The 14,562-nt window shown below is 57.6% G+C and overlaps 2 protein-coding genes across 2 annotated transcripts in view; both read left to right on the forward strand.

Moving 5' to 3' along the window:
• FBXO42 (F-box protein 42) overlaps positions 1-5,126 on the forward strand; it is an 85,874-nt gene extending 80,748 nt beyond the window's left edge. The window contains exons 7-10 of the mRNA XM_054394973.1: positions 76-172; positions 1,716-1,772; positions 3,011-3,127; positions 3,889-5,126. Of these exons, the coding sequence (XP_054250948.1) occupies positions 76-172; positions 1,716-1,772; positions 3,011-3,127; positions 3,889-4,986 (1,369 nt within the window). The 3' untranslated portion in view covers positions 4,987-5,126. The remainder of the gene's footprint in view (positions 1-75; positions 173-1,715; positions 1,773-3,010; positions 3,128-3,888) is intronic.
• Positions 5,127-10,253: 5,127 nt separating this feature from the next.
• Positions 10,254-14,359, forward strand: CPLANE2 (ciliogenesis and planar polarity effector complex subunit 2). Its single transcript, XM_054394868.1, has 7 exons — positions 10,254-10,272; positions 11,020-11,180; positions 11,269-11,421; positions 11,520-11,644; positions 11,723-11,862; positions 13,035-13,230; positions 14,153-14,359. The coding sequence occupies exons 2-7, from the start codon at positions 11,069-11,071 to the stop codon at positions 14,357-14,359; spliced, it is 933 nt and encodes a 310-aa protein (XP_054250843.1). The 5' UTR covers positions 10,254-10,272; positions 11,020-11,068.
• The last annotated feature ends 203 nt before the right edge of the window (positions 14,360-14,562 follow it).

A 14,562-nucleotide genomic window follows, 5' to 3' on the forward strand; every position in this document is an offset into this window, starting at 1 on the left:
GCTCTGGTTGTAGTCATCACCTGTAGTGTCAACTCTTGTTGCAGTGTCCATCCCTTGTTGTCTTCATCCTTGCAGGAGCAACGATGTCTGGGTGCTGGATCTTGAGCAGTGGTCTTGGTCCAAGCCAAACATCTCTGGGCCCAGCCCTCACCCACGAGGTGGTCAGTCTCAGGTGAGTTCTTCACTAGCCCAATAGCAAAGATACACCAGGCAGGGCTTCGTTTCCAGCTTGCAGGCAGCTCCCAGCAGGCTGTCTCCAAGCTCACAGCCCTTCTCCAGGTTATCTCTGCAGCCTGTGCCCCACGGGGCTGTGTTTTCCCCTCTGCTCTGCCAGGGTGCCCTTTTCATCTCCCCACCACTTAGGCAGGTACATTGCCATGTCTTGCACATGACTCAGATCTCCAAGGAGCCTTTCTTCACAACAAATGGCTGTTTGAAGCCAGCAGCCATTCCCTGTGGCATTTGAGATCAATGAGTTGTTATCACAAGCTGGTTTGGCTCCAGGCCCTTTTGATTGCTCTGCTCTCCTGGTTCTCCAGTGACTCCAGGTTGTACCTGCTCAAAGCAGGGCTCTGGTTTGTTCCCTGCCTGCAGCAGACACCCAGTTGGTGCAGGTGTCCCCCCCTCTGCCTTCCCTTCATAGTCTTCATGAGCATGGTTGATGCTTGCCAGCATGTGGCTCATCCCAGCTTGGCAGGGCACTGAAGAAATCAGATGGGTTGTGCTTGGATCTCCTTTTCCATCTACTGGAAAAGGAAACTAAGGGATTAACTCAGCCACCACCAGCATCCCCCCATCTACTCTGCCCTCCCCCTCTACTCTGCCCTTGTGAGACCCCACCTGCTTCCAGTCCTGGGGCCCTCGACACAAGAAGGACATGGAACTGCTGGAGCAGGTCCAGAGCAGGCCACAGGGATGATCAGAGGTCTGGAGAACCTCCCCTGTGGGGACAGGCTGGGAGAGTTGGAGTTGTTCAGCCTGGAGAAGGCTCCAGGGAGACCTCAGAGCAGCTGAAGGGTACTTAACCCTGAAGGGGCTCCAGGAGAGCTGGGGAGGGACTTTGGACAAGGGCTGGGAGTGACAGGGTGAGGGACAATGGCTTTGAGCTGGGAGAGGGGAGACTGAGACTGGAGATGAGGAAGAAATTCTTTCCAGTGAGGGTGGGGAGAGACTGGAACAGGCTGCCCAGGGAGGCTGTGGCTGCCTCCTCCCTGGAGGTGTTCAGGGCCAGGCTGGATGAGGCCTTGAGCAAGCTGGGCTGGGGGGAGGTGTCCCTGCCCATGGCTGGGGGTTGGAACTGGATGATCTTCAAGCTCTCTTCCAGCCTAACCCATTCAGTGATTCTCTGAGCTAACAGACACTGCTGCCAGCACAACCCCTCCACCTTCTGCCCCATGAGAAGAGGGCTGGTGAGCCCCCTGTGCTGTGGCTCAGCTGCAGGCAGGGCAGCTGCTCTCCTCCATCAGAGGCAGTGCTTCTGAGCCATTTGGGCTCAGGCAGTGGGGTGAAGCCTGCATCCTGCTTTCCCTTGGGCCCAGCAGAACCAGCTTCCCATCCCAGCTCCGCTCCTCATCCCGGGGCAGGCCAAGCTGGGCAGTGTCTGTGGGGCTGCCAAGCCATAACCAGGCTCTGCCTGCCCTTGGAGGCCTTGCTGAAGGCACAGGGACAGCTTCACCTCCTTCCTGCTCTGAAAGGCTGCTGTTTGTGCCCTCCAGATCGTCATTGACAACGAAACCATCTTAATCCTGGGTGGCTGTGGTGGTCCCAATGCAGTGAGTACCCTGTGGGGGGTGGGGGAGGGGTGTGGGCATGAACTGCATGTGTCTGGCTGCAACTGGGAGCACTAGGAGCTGCAGTGGGGAGAGGGAGGACTCTGCACCTTACCCAGGTGGCATTTTATCCTGCAAATCTGGGCACTCCCATGGCAGACCTTCCTGAGAAGCTGTCTGCCTATTGCTAGAGCTGCTTTAATTAAGGAAGAAGCTCCCCAGGCTCTATCTGAGGTTAATTGAGCCTCAGAAGAATTAGCCCTGGTTTTATTCTGGGAGAGAAGGTTGGAGATGAAGGGAGATGTCTGTAGCCACAGAAGGGTGCAGTCGCTCCTGGGTGATCAGATCCTGATCTGGGTCACCAGTCCTGTGTCTGCAGCAGCAATGCACAGCTCCTGCTGCTGATGGGATGATCTTGGCAGCAAGCCAGGCTCCTAAGTCTCAGACTGGGCTCCTGAATCTCAGACTGAGCTCCTAAGTCTCAGACTGGGCTCCTAAGTCTCAGACTGGGCTCCTGAATCTCAGACTGGGCTCCTGAATCTCAGACTGAGCTCCTAAATCTGAGGCTGGGCTCCTATGTCTCAGACTGGGCTCCTGAATCTCAGACTGAGCTCCTAAGTCTCAGACTGGGCTCCTGAATCTCAGACTGAGCTCCTAAGTCTCAGACTGGGCTCCTGAATCTCAGACTGGGCTCCTGAATCTCAGACTGAGCTCCTAAATCTGAGGCTGGGCTCCTAAGTCTCAGACTGGGCTCCTGAATCTCAGACTGAGCTCCTAAGTCTCAGACTGAGCTCCTAAGTCTCAGACTGGGCTCCTGAATCTCAGACTGAGCTCCTAAGTCTCAGACTGGGCTCTTAAGTCTCAGACTGAGCTCCTGAATCTCAGACTGGGCTCCTAAGTCTCAGACTGAGCTCCTAAGTCTCAGACGGAGCTCCTGAATCTCAGACTGAGCTCCTAAGTCTCAGACTGAGCTCCTAAGTCTCAGACTGGGCTCCTGAATCTCAGACTGAGCTCCTAAGTCTCAGACTGGGCTCTTAAGTCTCAGACTGGGCTCCTGAATCTCAGACTGAGCTCCTAAGTCTCAGACTGAGCTCCTAAGTCTCAGACGGAGCTCCTGAATCTCAGACTGGGCTCTTAAGTCTCAGACTGGGCTCCTGAGTCTCAGACTGGGCTCTTAAGTCTCAGACCAGACTCCTGAGTCTCAGACTGTGCTCCTGAGTCCGTCCCTCCTTGCCCCACAGCTGTTCAAGGACGCCTGGCTGCTGCACATGCATGCCAACCCCTGGACGTGGCAGCCACTCAAGGTGGAGAATGAAGACCATGGAGCCCCAGAGCTCTGGTGCCATCCTGCCTGCAGGGTATGGACACTGTGGGGTCTCTGCTCCCTCTTGCTCAGGTGGCCAAGAAGGCCACCAGCATCCCATCCTGGATCAGCAAGAGTGTGGCCAGCAGGAGCAGGGAAGTGATTGTGCCCCTGGACTGGGCACTGGTGAGGCCACAGCTTGAGTCCTGGGTTCAGTTTTGGGCCTCTCACTCCAAGAAGGACATTGAGAGGCTGGAGCAGGGCCAGAGAAGGGCAGCAAGGCTGGGGAAGGGTCTGGAGAACAGGGCTGGGGAGGAGCAGCTGAGGGAACTGAGGTTTAGCCTGGAGAAGAGAAGGCTGAGGGGGAAACCTTCTGGCTCTCTACAGCTCCCTGAAAGAAGGTTGCAGTGAGGTGGGGGTTGGTCTCTTCTCCCTAGAATCAGGTGGGAAAAGGAGAGGAAATGGCTGAAATTGTGCCAGGGGAGGTTTAGGTTGGACATGAGGAACAATTTCTCCTGCAGGAGTGGTCAGGGATTGGAACAGGCTGCCCAGGGAGGTGATGGAGTCCCCATCCCTGGAGGTGTTCAAGAAACCTGTGGCAATGGCCCTTGAGGACATGGTGGTGCTGGGTTGCTGGTTGGATTCAATGATCTTAGAGGTCCTTTCCAACTGAAACAATTCCATGATTCCTTGAACATCCCTGGATCTTTACTGCCTGCCCAGAATGCTCCATACCCGCTCCCCATTTTCCCCCTGCATACCCCCAGGGGTCATCCTGCCCCTCCTCACCTCTCCTCTCCCCTTCTCCTCTCCCAGGTGGGACAGTGCGTGGTGGTCTTCAGCCAAGCTCCCAGCGGGAGAGCTCCGCTGAGCCCCAGCTTGAACTCCCGGCCCTCTCCCATCAGTGCCACGCCGCCGGCGCTGGTGCCGGAGCCGCGGGAGTACCGCTCGCAGTCTCCGGTCAGGGGCTCGGACGAAGCTCCCTGCGTCAACGGCCGCTGGGGCACCCTGCGGCCCCGAGCGCAGCGCCAAACCCCCTCGGGCTCCCGGGAGGGCAGCCTGTCCCCGGCCAGAGGGGACAGTTCCCCTGTGCTCAACGGAGGCAGTCTGTCACCCGGAGCCACGGCGGGCGGCGGTTCCTCCCTGGACAGCCCTGTGCAGCTCGTCTCGCCCAGCACCCCCTCGGCAGCCGAAGGATGCGACCTGAAGGTGGGGCTGGCCCTGGCGCCGCGCCGCGGGTCCCTGCCGGAGCAGAAGGATCTGCGTTTGGGAGCCGTCGACCTGAACTGGGACCAGAAATCGGCTTCCATCCTCTGCCAGCTGGACGGTGGGGAGGGCAGGACGGTCGGCGCCGGCGTGAGGAACCCTCCCGAGCAAACCAACGGCGTCCACACGCCGCCCCCCGGCGCCAGCTCCCTGCCGGGGGCCGTCTCCCCCAGCGCGCTCCGCAGGAGCCTGGAGGCCGTCAAAGCTCTTTCCTCCAAAGGCTCCTCGGCTTCGGCGGCCTTGAGCCCTCCCCTGGCTTCATCCCCGGGCTCCCCAGGCACCGAGCCGGGCTCGGCGGTGCGGCCGAGCTCTACCCAAGGCGAGAGCCACTCCTTACCTCCCATCGCTCGCCGCCTGGGCCACCACCCTCCCCAGTCCCTCAACGTGGGGAAGCCTTTGTACCAGAGCATGAACTGCAAACCCATGCAGATGTACGTGCTGGACATTAAAGACACCAAGGAGAAAGGACGAGTCAAATGGAAAGTGTTCAACAGCAGCTCGGTGGTGGGGCCGCCCGAAACCAGTTTACACACAGTGGTGCAAGGCAGAGGGGAGCTGATCATTTTTGGTGGCCTCATGGACAAGAAACAAAACGTCAAATATTACCCCAAAACCAATGCCTTGTACTTTGTGCGAGCGAAAAGATAATGCGGCCTGAGCCCCTCGCCGCCATCACCTCCTCCCTTCCTTCCCTCCCTCCCTTCCTTCCTCCTTCCCTTCACTCCTTCCATCCCTTCCTATCTCTTTCCCTCCTTCCTCTTTCCCTTCTTCCCTCTTTCCCTCCCTTTCCTCCTTCTCTGCCTTCCTTCCCTCCCTCCTTTCCTGTTACCCTTCCTCTCTTCCTCTTTCTCTTCTTCCCTTCCTCTTTCCCTCCCTTCACTGCTTTCCTCCCTGCTTTCTTCTTTCCCTCCTTATTTTCCTCCTTCCTTCTTCCCTGCTTTCCTTTTTCCCTCCCATTCCTCCTTCCCACCCTCTTTTTCCCTCCCTTCCTCTTTCTCTCTCTTCCTCTTTCTCTCCCTTTGTCTTTCCCTTCCATTTTCCTTCCTTCCTCTTTCCCTCCCTCCTTCCCTCCCCCCCTCCCTCCTTTCCTCTTCCCCTCCCTCCCTTCCTCTTTCCCTCCTTCCCTTCCTCCTTCCCTTCCTCTTTCCCTCCTCCCCTCCTCCCTTCCCTCTCCCTCCCCTGCCCTTGCTCTATCAGACTTTCCAACTGTGAATTTAGGGAGCAAGAAACCAATAAAGTCCACACAAAACCTCCAGCGCTGCCCCAGTAAGATCCCAGTTGAGCAAATGGGAAGGACCTGCGCCGCTGCCGTCCATGCCACGGATTCGGGATCAGCAGGGAGGGAATTCCCAATCCCCCATCTTGGAGCCTCTTGAGGTCGGTTTTGATTTTCCAGGGCTTCGAGAGGCTTCCTATCGCTCCGAAACTCCTTGTGGGATGTGAAACTGGGTTGCTGCCAACAACCCCAATCCCAGCAGGCTGGTGTAAAGCTTCCATGCTTGGCTCCCTAAGGAAAGCCAACAGCAGTCCCTTCCCGGGAGCCCTGCAGCCCTTTGCTCCCCACAAACACGATGCCTTTTTTTTTTTTTTTGCCTCTCACCCCTCTGGGCCTGCTGCTCTCCTTCCTGCCCTCCATCCAGGGCCAGAAGAAAGGACAGGGAGGGTTTGTGTCAAAATGCCAAAAATACTAAGAACTAACTGGGAATTAGCATCCTCCCATCCCTGCCCTGTGCTGGATCAGGCTTTGGGATCAGCCCTGATCCCTCCTGGTCAGCCCAAAACCTGCTCCATTTCCTGGACAAATCCCTCTGGGCTGCCAATTCCCTTCTAGGCTCCAGGGGTCTGTTTCACTCAACAGCCCAAACCCCTTCAAGGCTGAACCAGCACCTCCTAGCCTGGCCCCAGGGATGTTTTTGGTGTTTTTTTTTTTCCAGCTAAAAAGCTGAATATTGGTAAATTTGAGGGCAGCCCTGAGAGCAGTAACCACACCTCAGCTTTGCTCTTGCCTCCTTCCACAGAGACCCAACCGGGCTAAAATCCCAAGGGATTTGAGCCTGTGCATCCTTCTGGGACAAATCCTCCCTTCCCGTTCCCCTCGAGATCCTGAGGGGTTTGGGGGTGAAAAATGGGTGACTCCTGGCCAGGTTTTGGTCACCTGAACAGGAGGGAGCCTTCCCCAAGCTGGCAGTGCCATGACGTGGGCTCTGGGGGCTTTTTTTTTTTTTTTTTTTGCTTTCCACCCCCACCCCATCCCCACTGAGCTTTTCCTACTGCCAGTTGGAGCCTTAAATCTCATCCCAGCCACGCAGGGATGGGGAGGGTTTGGCTTCCTCTGCGGCGTTCCCACCTCTGTAAATAAAATCCCTCGTTAAATCCCAGCCTTTCCCAGCTCCCAAACGGTGTCCATTGGGCTGAAGGGAAGGCAAACCACAAGTTTTTTCACTCCCCAATAATAAAAAGAAAAAAACACCAAACCTCAGGAGCACCCAGGCTGAGCTATGAAATTTCTTCTCCACTTGAAGCTTTGCCACGGGGAAGGTGGTCAGGGCTTCGGCATCGAGTCCCCTTTGCATGTCTCTTGTCACCCACCCTCCCACCCCACCCCCCCAAAAACAAGAGTCCCAAGGGATGGATGGTAGCTCAGTGGAGGGGTGACCTCCTCTGCCTTGCATGGAGCATCCCTTGAGGGGTGGTTTTCCCAACAACCCATCTGATCGATCCCAAAGTCTCCCTAAATGGTCTCCAAATCACCCAAACCAGCCTCAAAATCTCCCTAAATGGTCTCCAAATCACCCAAACTGGCCTCAGAATCTCCCTAGTCTCCAAATCACCCCAACCAGCCCCAAAATCTCCCTAACTGGTCCCCAGAATACCCCAACCAGACCCAAATTGCCCTAATTGGTCTCCAAATCACCCCAACCAGCCCCAAAATCTCCCTAATTGGTCCCCAGAATACCCCAACCAGACCCAAATTGCCCTAATTGGTCTCCAAATCACCCCAACCAGCCCCAAAATCTCCCTTATTTGCCCCCAAATAGCCCAAACCAGCCCTAAAATGTCCCAAATTGATCCCCAGACTCACCCCAACCAGCCCCAAAATCTCCCTTATTTGCCCCCAAATAGCCCAAACCAGCCCTAAAATGTCCCAAATTGATCCCCAGACTCATCCCAACCAGCCCCAAAATCTCCCTAATTGATCCCCAAATTGTCCCAACCACCGCCAAAATCTCCCTAATTGGTCCCCAAAACACCCCAGCCAGACACAAATTCACCCTAATCAATCTTCAAATCACCCCAACCAGACCTAAAATCTCCGTAATTAGTCCCCAAATAGCCCAAACCACACCCAAATTCTCCCTAATTGGTCCCAAACCAGCCCCAAAATCTTCTAATCGATTCCCAAATCGCCCCAACCAGCCCCAAAATCTCCCTTATTGGTCCTCAAATTCCCAAATCACCCCACCCACCCCCAAATTCTCCCTAATTGCTCCCCAACCAGCCTCAAAATCTTCTAATTGATTCCCAAATGACCCTGACCAGCCCCAAAATCTAATTGATCCCCAACTCACCCCAACCAGCCCCAAAATCTCCCTAATTGGTCCCCAAAACCTCCCTTATTGGTCCTCAAATTGCCCCAACCAGCCCCAAAAATCTCCCTAACTGATCCCTGACTCACCTCAGCCGTCCCCAAAAGTCTCCCTGATTGATCCCCAAATCCACCCAAGAGCTCCCCCAGAATTCCCCTCAACTGGTTCCCAAAACCCAACCATCCCCAGCTGGGGGCCATCCCTCCTCATCCTCCTCCTTCCTCCCAAGGCATGTTCAATAAATTCACCCCAAATTTTCACCCTTCCCACTGGTGCTGTGAGCGAGGTGAACCCCCCCCCGCCCTGTCCCCTCTCCCTGCAACTGAGGGGTGTCCTCCTCCCCCCTCCCCCCCCCCCAAATCATCATCCTGGGCTCAGCTGAGCGATTTTTGGTGATATTTAAAAATCTTCTGTACATTTATTATTATTTGGGGTGGGGGGGCAAGGGGGGAGTTAATGGCTTCCCTCCCCCTCCCCAATCTCGATGACTTTTTAGCAGTTTAACAAATAAAAAGGAAAAGAAATTGGTGGTTGGTCCTTTGGGGGAGGGGGATAAGGTGGAAGGAAGCCCCTCCCCCTCCCAAGATGTGCTCCCCAAAAGTTTAGGTGGGGGGGGAGGGGGAAAGGGAAGATTTGAGGTCGTAAAAGGGTTAAAATAGGGCAAGGTTTCTACTGAGGGTCCTAAAGCAAGAAGGAGAGGTGGGAAAAGGGGGGGCACAAAGTTGGGAAATGGGAAGGTTCAGAAAAGGGAGGGAGGGGGGAGTGTCAAAAATTGGGGATCCCCAAAGCCAAGGGCTGGCTGGAAGTAGAGGATGGAGACCCCCCCAAATCCTGCCAGCACTGGAAACTGGGGAGCCCAAAGGCTGCCAGTGCTTGAAATTGAGGATGGAGACCCCCCAAATCCTGCCAGCACAGGAAATTGGGGAGCCCAAAGGCTGCCAGTGCTTGAAATTGAGGATGGAGACCCCCCAAATCCTGCCAGCACAGGAAATTGGGGAGCCCAAAGGCTGCCAGTGCTTGAAATTGAGGATGGAGACCCCCCAAATCCTGCCAGCACAGGAAATTGGGGAGCCCAAAGGCTGCCAGTGCTTGAAATTGAGGATGGAGACCCCCAAATCCTGCCAGCACAGGAAACTGGGGAGCCCAAAGGCTGTCAGTGCTTGAAATTGAGGATGGAGACCCCCCCAAATCCTGCCAGCACTGGAAACTGGGGAGCCCAAAGGCTGTCAGTGCTTGAAATTGAGGATGGAGACCCCCAAATCCTGCCAGGGCTGGAAACTAACGACTCCAAACGCTGCCAGTGCTTGAAATTGAGGATGGAGACCCCCAAATCCTGCCAGGGCTGGAAATTGGGGACCCCAAAGGCTGCCAATGGTTCAAATTAGGGATGAGGACCCCAAATCCTGCCAGCGCTGGAAATTGGGGACCCCAAAGGCTGCCAGTGGTTCAAATTAGGGATGAGGACCCCAAATCCTGCCAGCGCTGGAGACAGTGACCCCATAGGCTGACAGTGCTTGAAATTGGGGATGGAGACCCCCAAATGTTGCTAGGGTTGAAGATTTGGGATCTCAGAGCATTCCAATGCCAGTAATTAGGGTTGAGGACACCAAATCCTGGGGGGGTTGGAAATTGAGGATGGGGGACCCCAAAGCCTGCCAGGACTGGGAGGTGGGAACCCCCCCAAAGAACTCGTGTCAGTAATTAGGGATGGGGAACTGGGAACCCCAAATAAGCTGCCAGTGCTAGAAATGAGAGACCCCAACGCCGGGGAGGGGCTGGAAATTGAGGATGGAGACACCAAAATCCCGCCAGGGCTGGAACTGGGGGACTGCAAAGCCTGGGGGTGCAGTAAAGTGGGGATGGCGGCCCCCCAGATCCTGCCAGTGCTGGAAATGACAAAGCCCAGACTCTGGGGAGGGCTGGGAATGGGGAATTGAGCCCTCCAGAGCCTGCCAGTGCTAGAAGTGACAGACCCCAGACTCTGGGGAGGGCTGGGAATTGAGACCCCCCATCCCAAAGATTGCCAACAATAGGAATCGGGGATCTCAAAGCCGAGGTGGGGCTGGAAATTGGGGCTGGAAACCCCCAGATCCTGCTGGGGCCGGGAATGGGGTGGTCCAGGCTTGTGGGAGCTTCTCCCCAGCCCCAGACCGGCTGCGGTGCTGGGAAGCCTCACAGCCATAGGGTCCCCATCGCCCCCTCCCAGCCCAGCTCCAGGGGCCGCCAGTTACCCACCACGCTGCGTGCGCTACGCATGCGCGGCCGCGGGGGGCGGGGGTTATAGTGAGGCCACGCCCCCTCGGGCGCCATCTTGAGGCTGTGGTGGCCGCGTCTTAAAGGGGCCGCGGTGGGTAACGGGGGGCGGGGTATGAAATGAGGGAAGGGGTGCCAGGGACCCCATCAGAGGAGTTCAGGGACCCCCCGAGGGGAGTTCAGGGGATGTTGAGGACCGTGCAGGGCTCCCCTGGCGAGGGGGGGGTGGATTAGAAACCTTGAGGCGTGCAGGGACCCCCAGTGGAGGGCGGGCAAGGGGCACAGGAACGCCTTAGGGGGTGCGGGGACCCAGTGAAGGGTGCCAAGAGGCTGGGGTGTGGGGAAGGCACCCCAAAGGAGGGCACAGGGACCTCGTAGTGGGGGTCAGGCATTCTGGAGGGGTGAAGGAGGCCCAGGGGCGGCACAGGAACCCCGGGGAGGGCGAGATTAGGGACTCTGAGGGGGGCAGGAACCCCACGGGGTGTGCAGAGACGCTGTGGGGGACAAGGACCCCAAAGGAGGGAACAAGGGACCTCATAGTGGGGGTTAGATACCCGGGGAGTAGGGGAGGCGCAGGAGTCCCAGGAGGGGCACAGGAACCCCACAGTGGGGATTAGGAACCCCATAGAGGGGAGCAGGGACCCCACAGTGGGGGCAAGGACCCCGTAGAGGGGAGCAGGGAGCCCATGAGGGGAGCAGGGGTGGAGGAGTTGTGGCAGTGGCCTCACGGGAGGATGCTGGGCCCCTGGGGGTTGCAGGGATGCTAGAGTGGTGTGGGGGGCGTCAGAAGGGGACACCCTGCTCCCCGCAGGCTGCAGGGTGCAATGATGCCGTGGGACAGGGTGGGTGTTGGGGGCTCCTTCTCTGTACCCGCAGGTTTGGGTGGGCTGATGGACGAGTTGGAGGACCCGGAGCTGGAGCTGGAGCCCAACTGGCTCTCTACCCTCGCCGGCCGCCGCTACCTGAACTGCATCTTGCACAAGAACCGGCGGAGGACCTTCAGTGAGCCACACACCTTCCCCCTCCCCTCCCTCCCTTGCCAGCCTGGGGTGTCAGCACCCTTAGAAAACCTCACACGCCTCCTCCACAGCTATCCTGGAATCCCCAGTGCTGCCCCCCAGCTCCTACGCTGCCACCATCCGCTACAAGCTCTTCGTCTCCGGCAAGAGCGGCGTGGGCAAGACAGCCTTGGTGGCCATGCTGGCAGGGGTCTCCATACCCCCCACCCACTACGAGACCAGGGGTATGTCATGGGGGGGCACACACAGACACACAGCCCCCCATAGTGTCCCCTGGGGGTGACCATTGGCCTCTGTGTGTCCCCCCCCCGCAACACTCCAGGGACAGAAGTCACCACTGTCTACTGGCCAGCCAAGCCCCTGACCAGCATTGACCCTGTCATGTTCCAGCTCGACTTCTGGGATTGTGGGGATGGAGCACTGAAAAAGTTCGATTATTTGCTGCCTGTGAGTCCCAGGGGACAAACTGGGGGAGAGAGGCACACAAAAGACATCCCTTTGATGGTGGCTGTTCCCCCTTTCCAGTCCTGTAAGGAGAACGTAGATGCCATCCTCTTCCTCTTCTCCTTCACCGACTGTTCGTCCTTCGAGGAGCTGCCAGCCCAGATGAGCCGGCTGCTGAGTCCTGGGGAAGAGAACGTCCTGAGGGTGGTCATTGGCACCAAGTATCCTTCTCAGGGGGGCCCTACATCCCCCCATAAGAGGGTTTGCACCCCTGCGTTTCACACCTTCTCGGTGGGCTGAGAACGTGCATGGTTCATTACACCGATGGCTTCCCAGCTCCCACTGCTTCCTAGGGGATTTTAGGGGAGGGGATGGGAATTCAGGGGATTTCTGGGGTGTTGGTGTTCCCCATTCACCCTCTGTCACCCCCTCACAAGCAGGTTTGACCTCCGTATTTCTTCCCACTCATTATCTCGGGGGGCTGAGAACATGCACATGCCATTACACTAATGGCTTCACAGCTCCCACTGGGGTTTAAGGAATTTTAGGGAAGGAGTAGGAGGGGATGGGAGTTTAGGGGATTTCTGAGGTGGTGGTGTCCCCCTTGACTCTATATGTTCCCCCACAAGCAGGTTTGATCCCCCCATGCTCTCAGTAGGCTGAGAACGTGCACAGCTCATTACACCAATGGCTTCCCAGCTCCCACTGCTTCTTAAGGGGTTTTAGAGGAGGGTTAGGAGGGGATTAGAATTTAAGGAGATTTCTTGGGGTGTTGGTGTCCCCTTTGACCCTGTGTGCCCCCCACAAGCAAGTTTGACCCCAATATTTCTTCCCACTCAGTACCTCAGTGGGCTGAGAACGTGCACACCTCCTTACACCGATGGCTTCACAGCTCCCACTGGGGTTTAAGGGATTTTAGAGGGATTTAGGGGATGGTTAGGAAGAGATTAGAATCAGGGGTTTTTTTTGGGGTGTTGGTGTCCCCTTTGAGCCTCTGTCCCCCCAACAAGCAGGTTTGACCCCCATATTTCTTTCCACTCAATATCTTGGTGGGCTGAGAATGTGCACAGCTCATTACAGCAATGGCTTCCCAGCTCCCACTGCTTCTTAAGGGACTTTAAGAGGGAATTCGGAGGGGATTAGAATTTAGGGAGATTTCTTGGGGTGTTGGTGTCCCCCTTGACCCTCTGCCCCCCCAACAGGCAGATTTGACCCCCATATTTCTTCCCACGGTGGGCTGAGACCATGCACAGCTCATTACAGCAATGGCTTCCCAGCTCCCGCTGCTTCTTAAGGGATTTTAGGGGGGGGGTTCGGAGGGGATGAGAATTTAGGGAGATTTCTCGGGGTGGTGTTGTCTCCCTTGACTCTCTGTCCCCCCTCAACACCCCAGGTACGACCTGGTGACGCAGGCAGATGTGACAGAGGAGGACGTGAAAGCCTTCGAGCGGACCTCGGGGCTGCAGGTGCTGCGGGTGGGCTGCAGGCCAGGCGAGGCGGAGCTGGGTGTGTCCCGGGTGGCTCCCACCCTCAACAGCCTGGTGGCCAGGCTCTGGCGCAGGGACCGCATCGCTGCCCGCGCTACCAGGGTCAGGGGCACCTTCCTCAGCTGAACCTCCTCGTTGGGGAGTGGGGGTTGGGGAGGGCCCTGCAGGACAGGCCCCTGGCCCTCCCCCCCAACTCCCCCCCCCTCCCATTAAACTGCGTTGGCTCTGATGGGTGCCCAGAGGCTGCTGATTTGGGGTGCAATGAGGTCATGGGGATGGGGGCACAGGGGGGTTTGGGGTGATGGGATGGGGGTGTTGAGGGACTTGGGGTGCTGCAGATCCTGCAGGACTTGGTGTTCTGAGGGGATGCTGAGGGATTTGGGGGGATGGGGGTGCTGGGATTTGGGGTGCTGCAGATCCTGCAGGATTTGGGGTTCTGAGGGATTTGGGAGGTTGGGGGGATGGGATATGGGTGCTGGGGGTGGTGGGATGGGGATGCTGTAGGATTTAGGGTGCTGGGGGTGCTGTGCAATTTGGGGTGCTGCAGGTCCTGCAGGATTTGGGGTTCTGAAGGGGTACTGAGGGATTTGGGGTGCTGGGGGTGATGGGACGGGGGTGTTGTGGGATTTGGGGTGCAGTGGGATCATGGGGGTCGGGGTGCTGTGGGACTATGGGGATGGGAGTACAGCAGGATTTGGGGTGCTGGAGGACTTGGGGTGCTGCGGAGTGATGGGATTTGGGCTGCAGGGACCTTTGAGGTGCAACAGAACCATGGGGATGGGGTGCTACAGGATTTGAGGTGCTGCAGCCCCTGCAAGATCTGGGGTGCTGTGGGATTTGGGGTTCTGGAAGTGCTGGGAATGGGGATACTGTGGGATCCGGGGGTGGGGGTTTTTCGGAGGGGGTTGGGGTGCCGTAGCAGCTGTAGGATTGCTTTGGGGTGCCATGGATGATGCAGGATTTCGGGGTTTGGGGTTGATGGAGGATATGGACCCCGCTCCGCACCCAGCCCTTCCCTTGCCAGCGCAGCCGCACCCCGATAGCATTTTTAAGGCGGAAAAAGGCGATTTCTGGTCCGGGTGTCGGGCTGCACCCCGCAAAACAGCCTCCCCACCCCCGTGCCCAGTACCCGCGTGGTGGGCGGGGGGCGGGGCCGGTAGTAGCGGCTTGTCCCCGCCCCCCTGCCGCCATTGGCTGCCGCCCCCCTCTCCCTTCCCACGCCGCTTCATGAATGAAAGCGGAGGGGAGGGGGTTGCGGGGGGGGGACTTTTAACCCTTTCAGGGCCAGAGCTATGGGGGTGTCACGGATCTGACCCATGCACACAGCCCCTCCTGTCCTCAAACCCACCCTCTTAGACACCTCCCGCTTCAAACTGCCTCTTTGCCGGTGCCTCCCAGTGCCGTACTGGCGCGTACTGGGAGCAGCTGGGGCCC

The sequence above is a fragment of the Indicator indicator genome, chromosome 32, assembly GCF_027791375.1.
Source record: "Indicator indicator isolate 239-I01 chromosome 32, UM_Iind_1.1, whole genome shotgun sequence".
NCBI lineage: Eukaryota > Metazoa > Chordata > Aves > Piciformes > Indicatoridae > Indicator > Indicator indicator.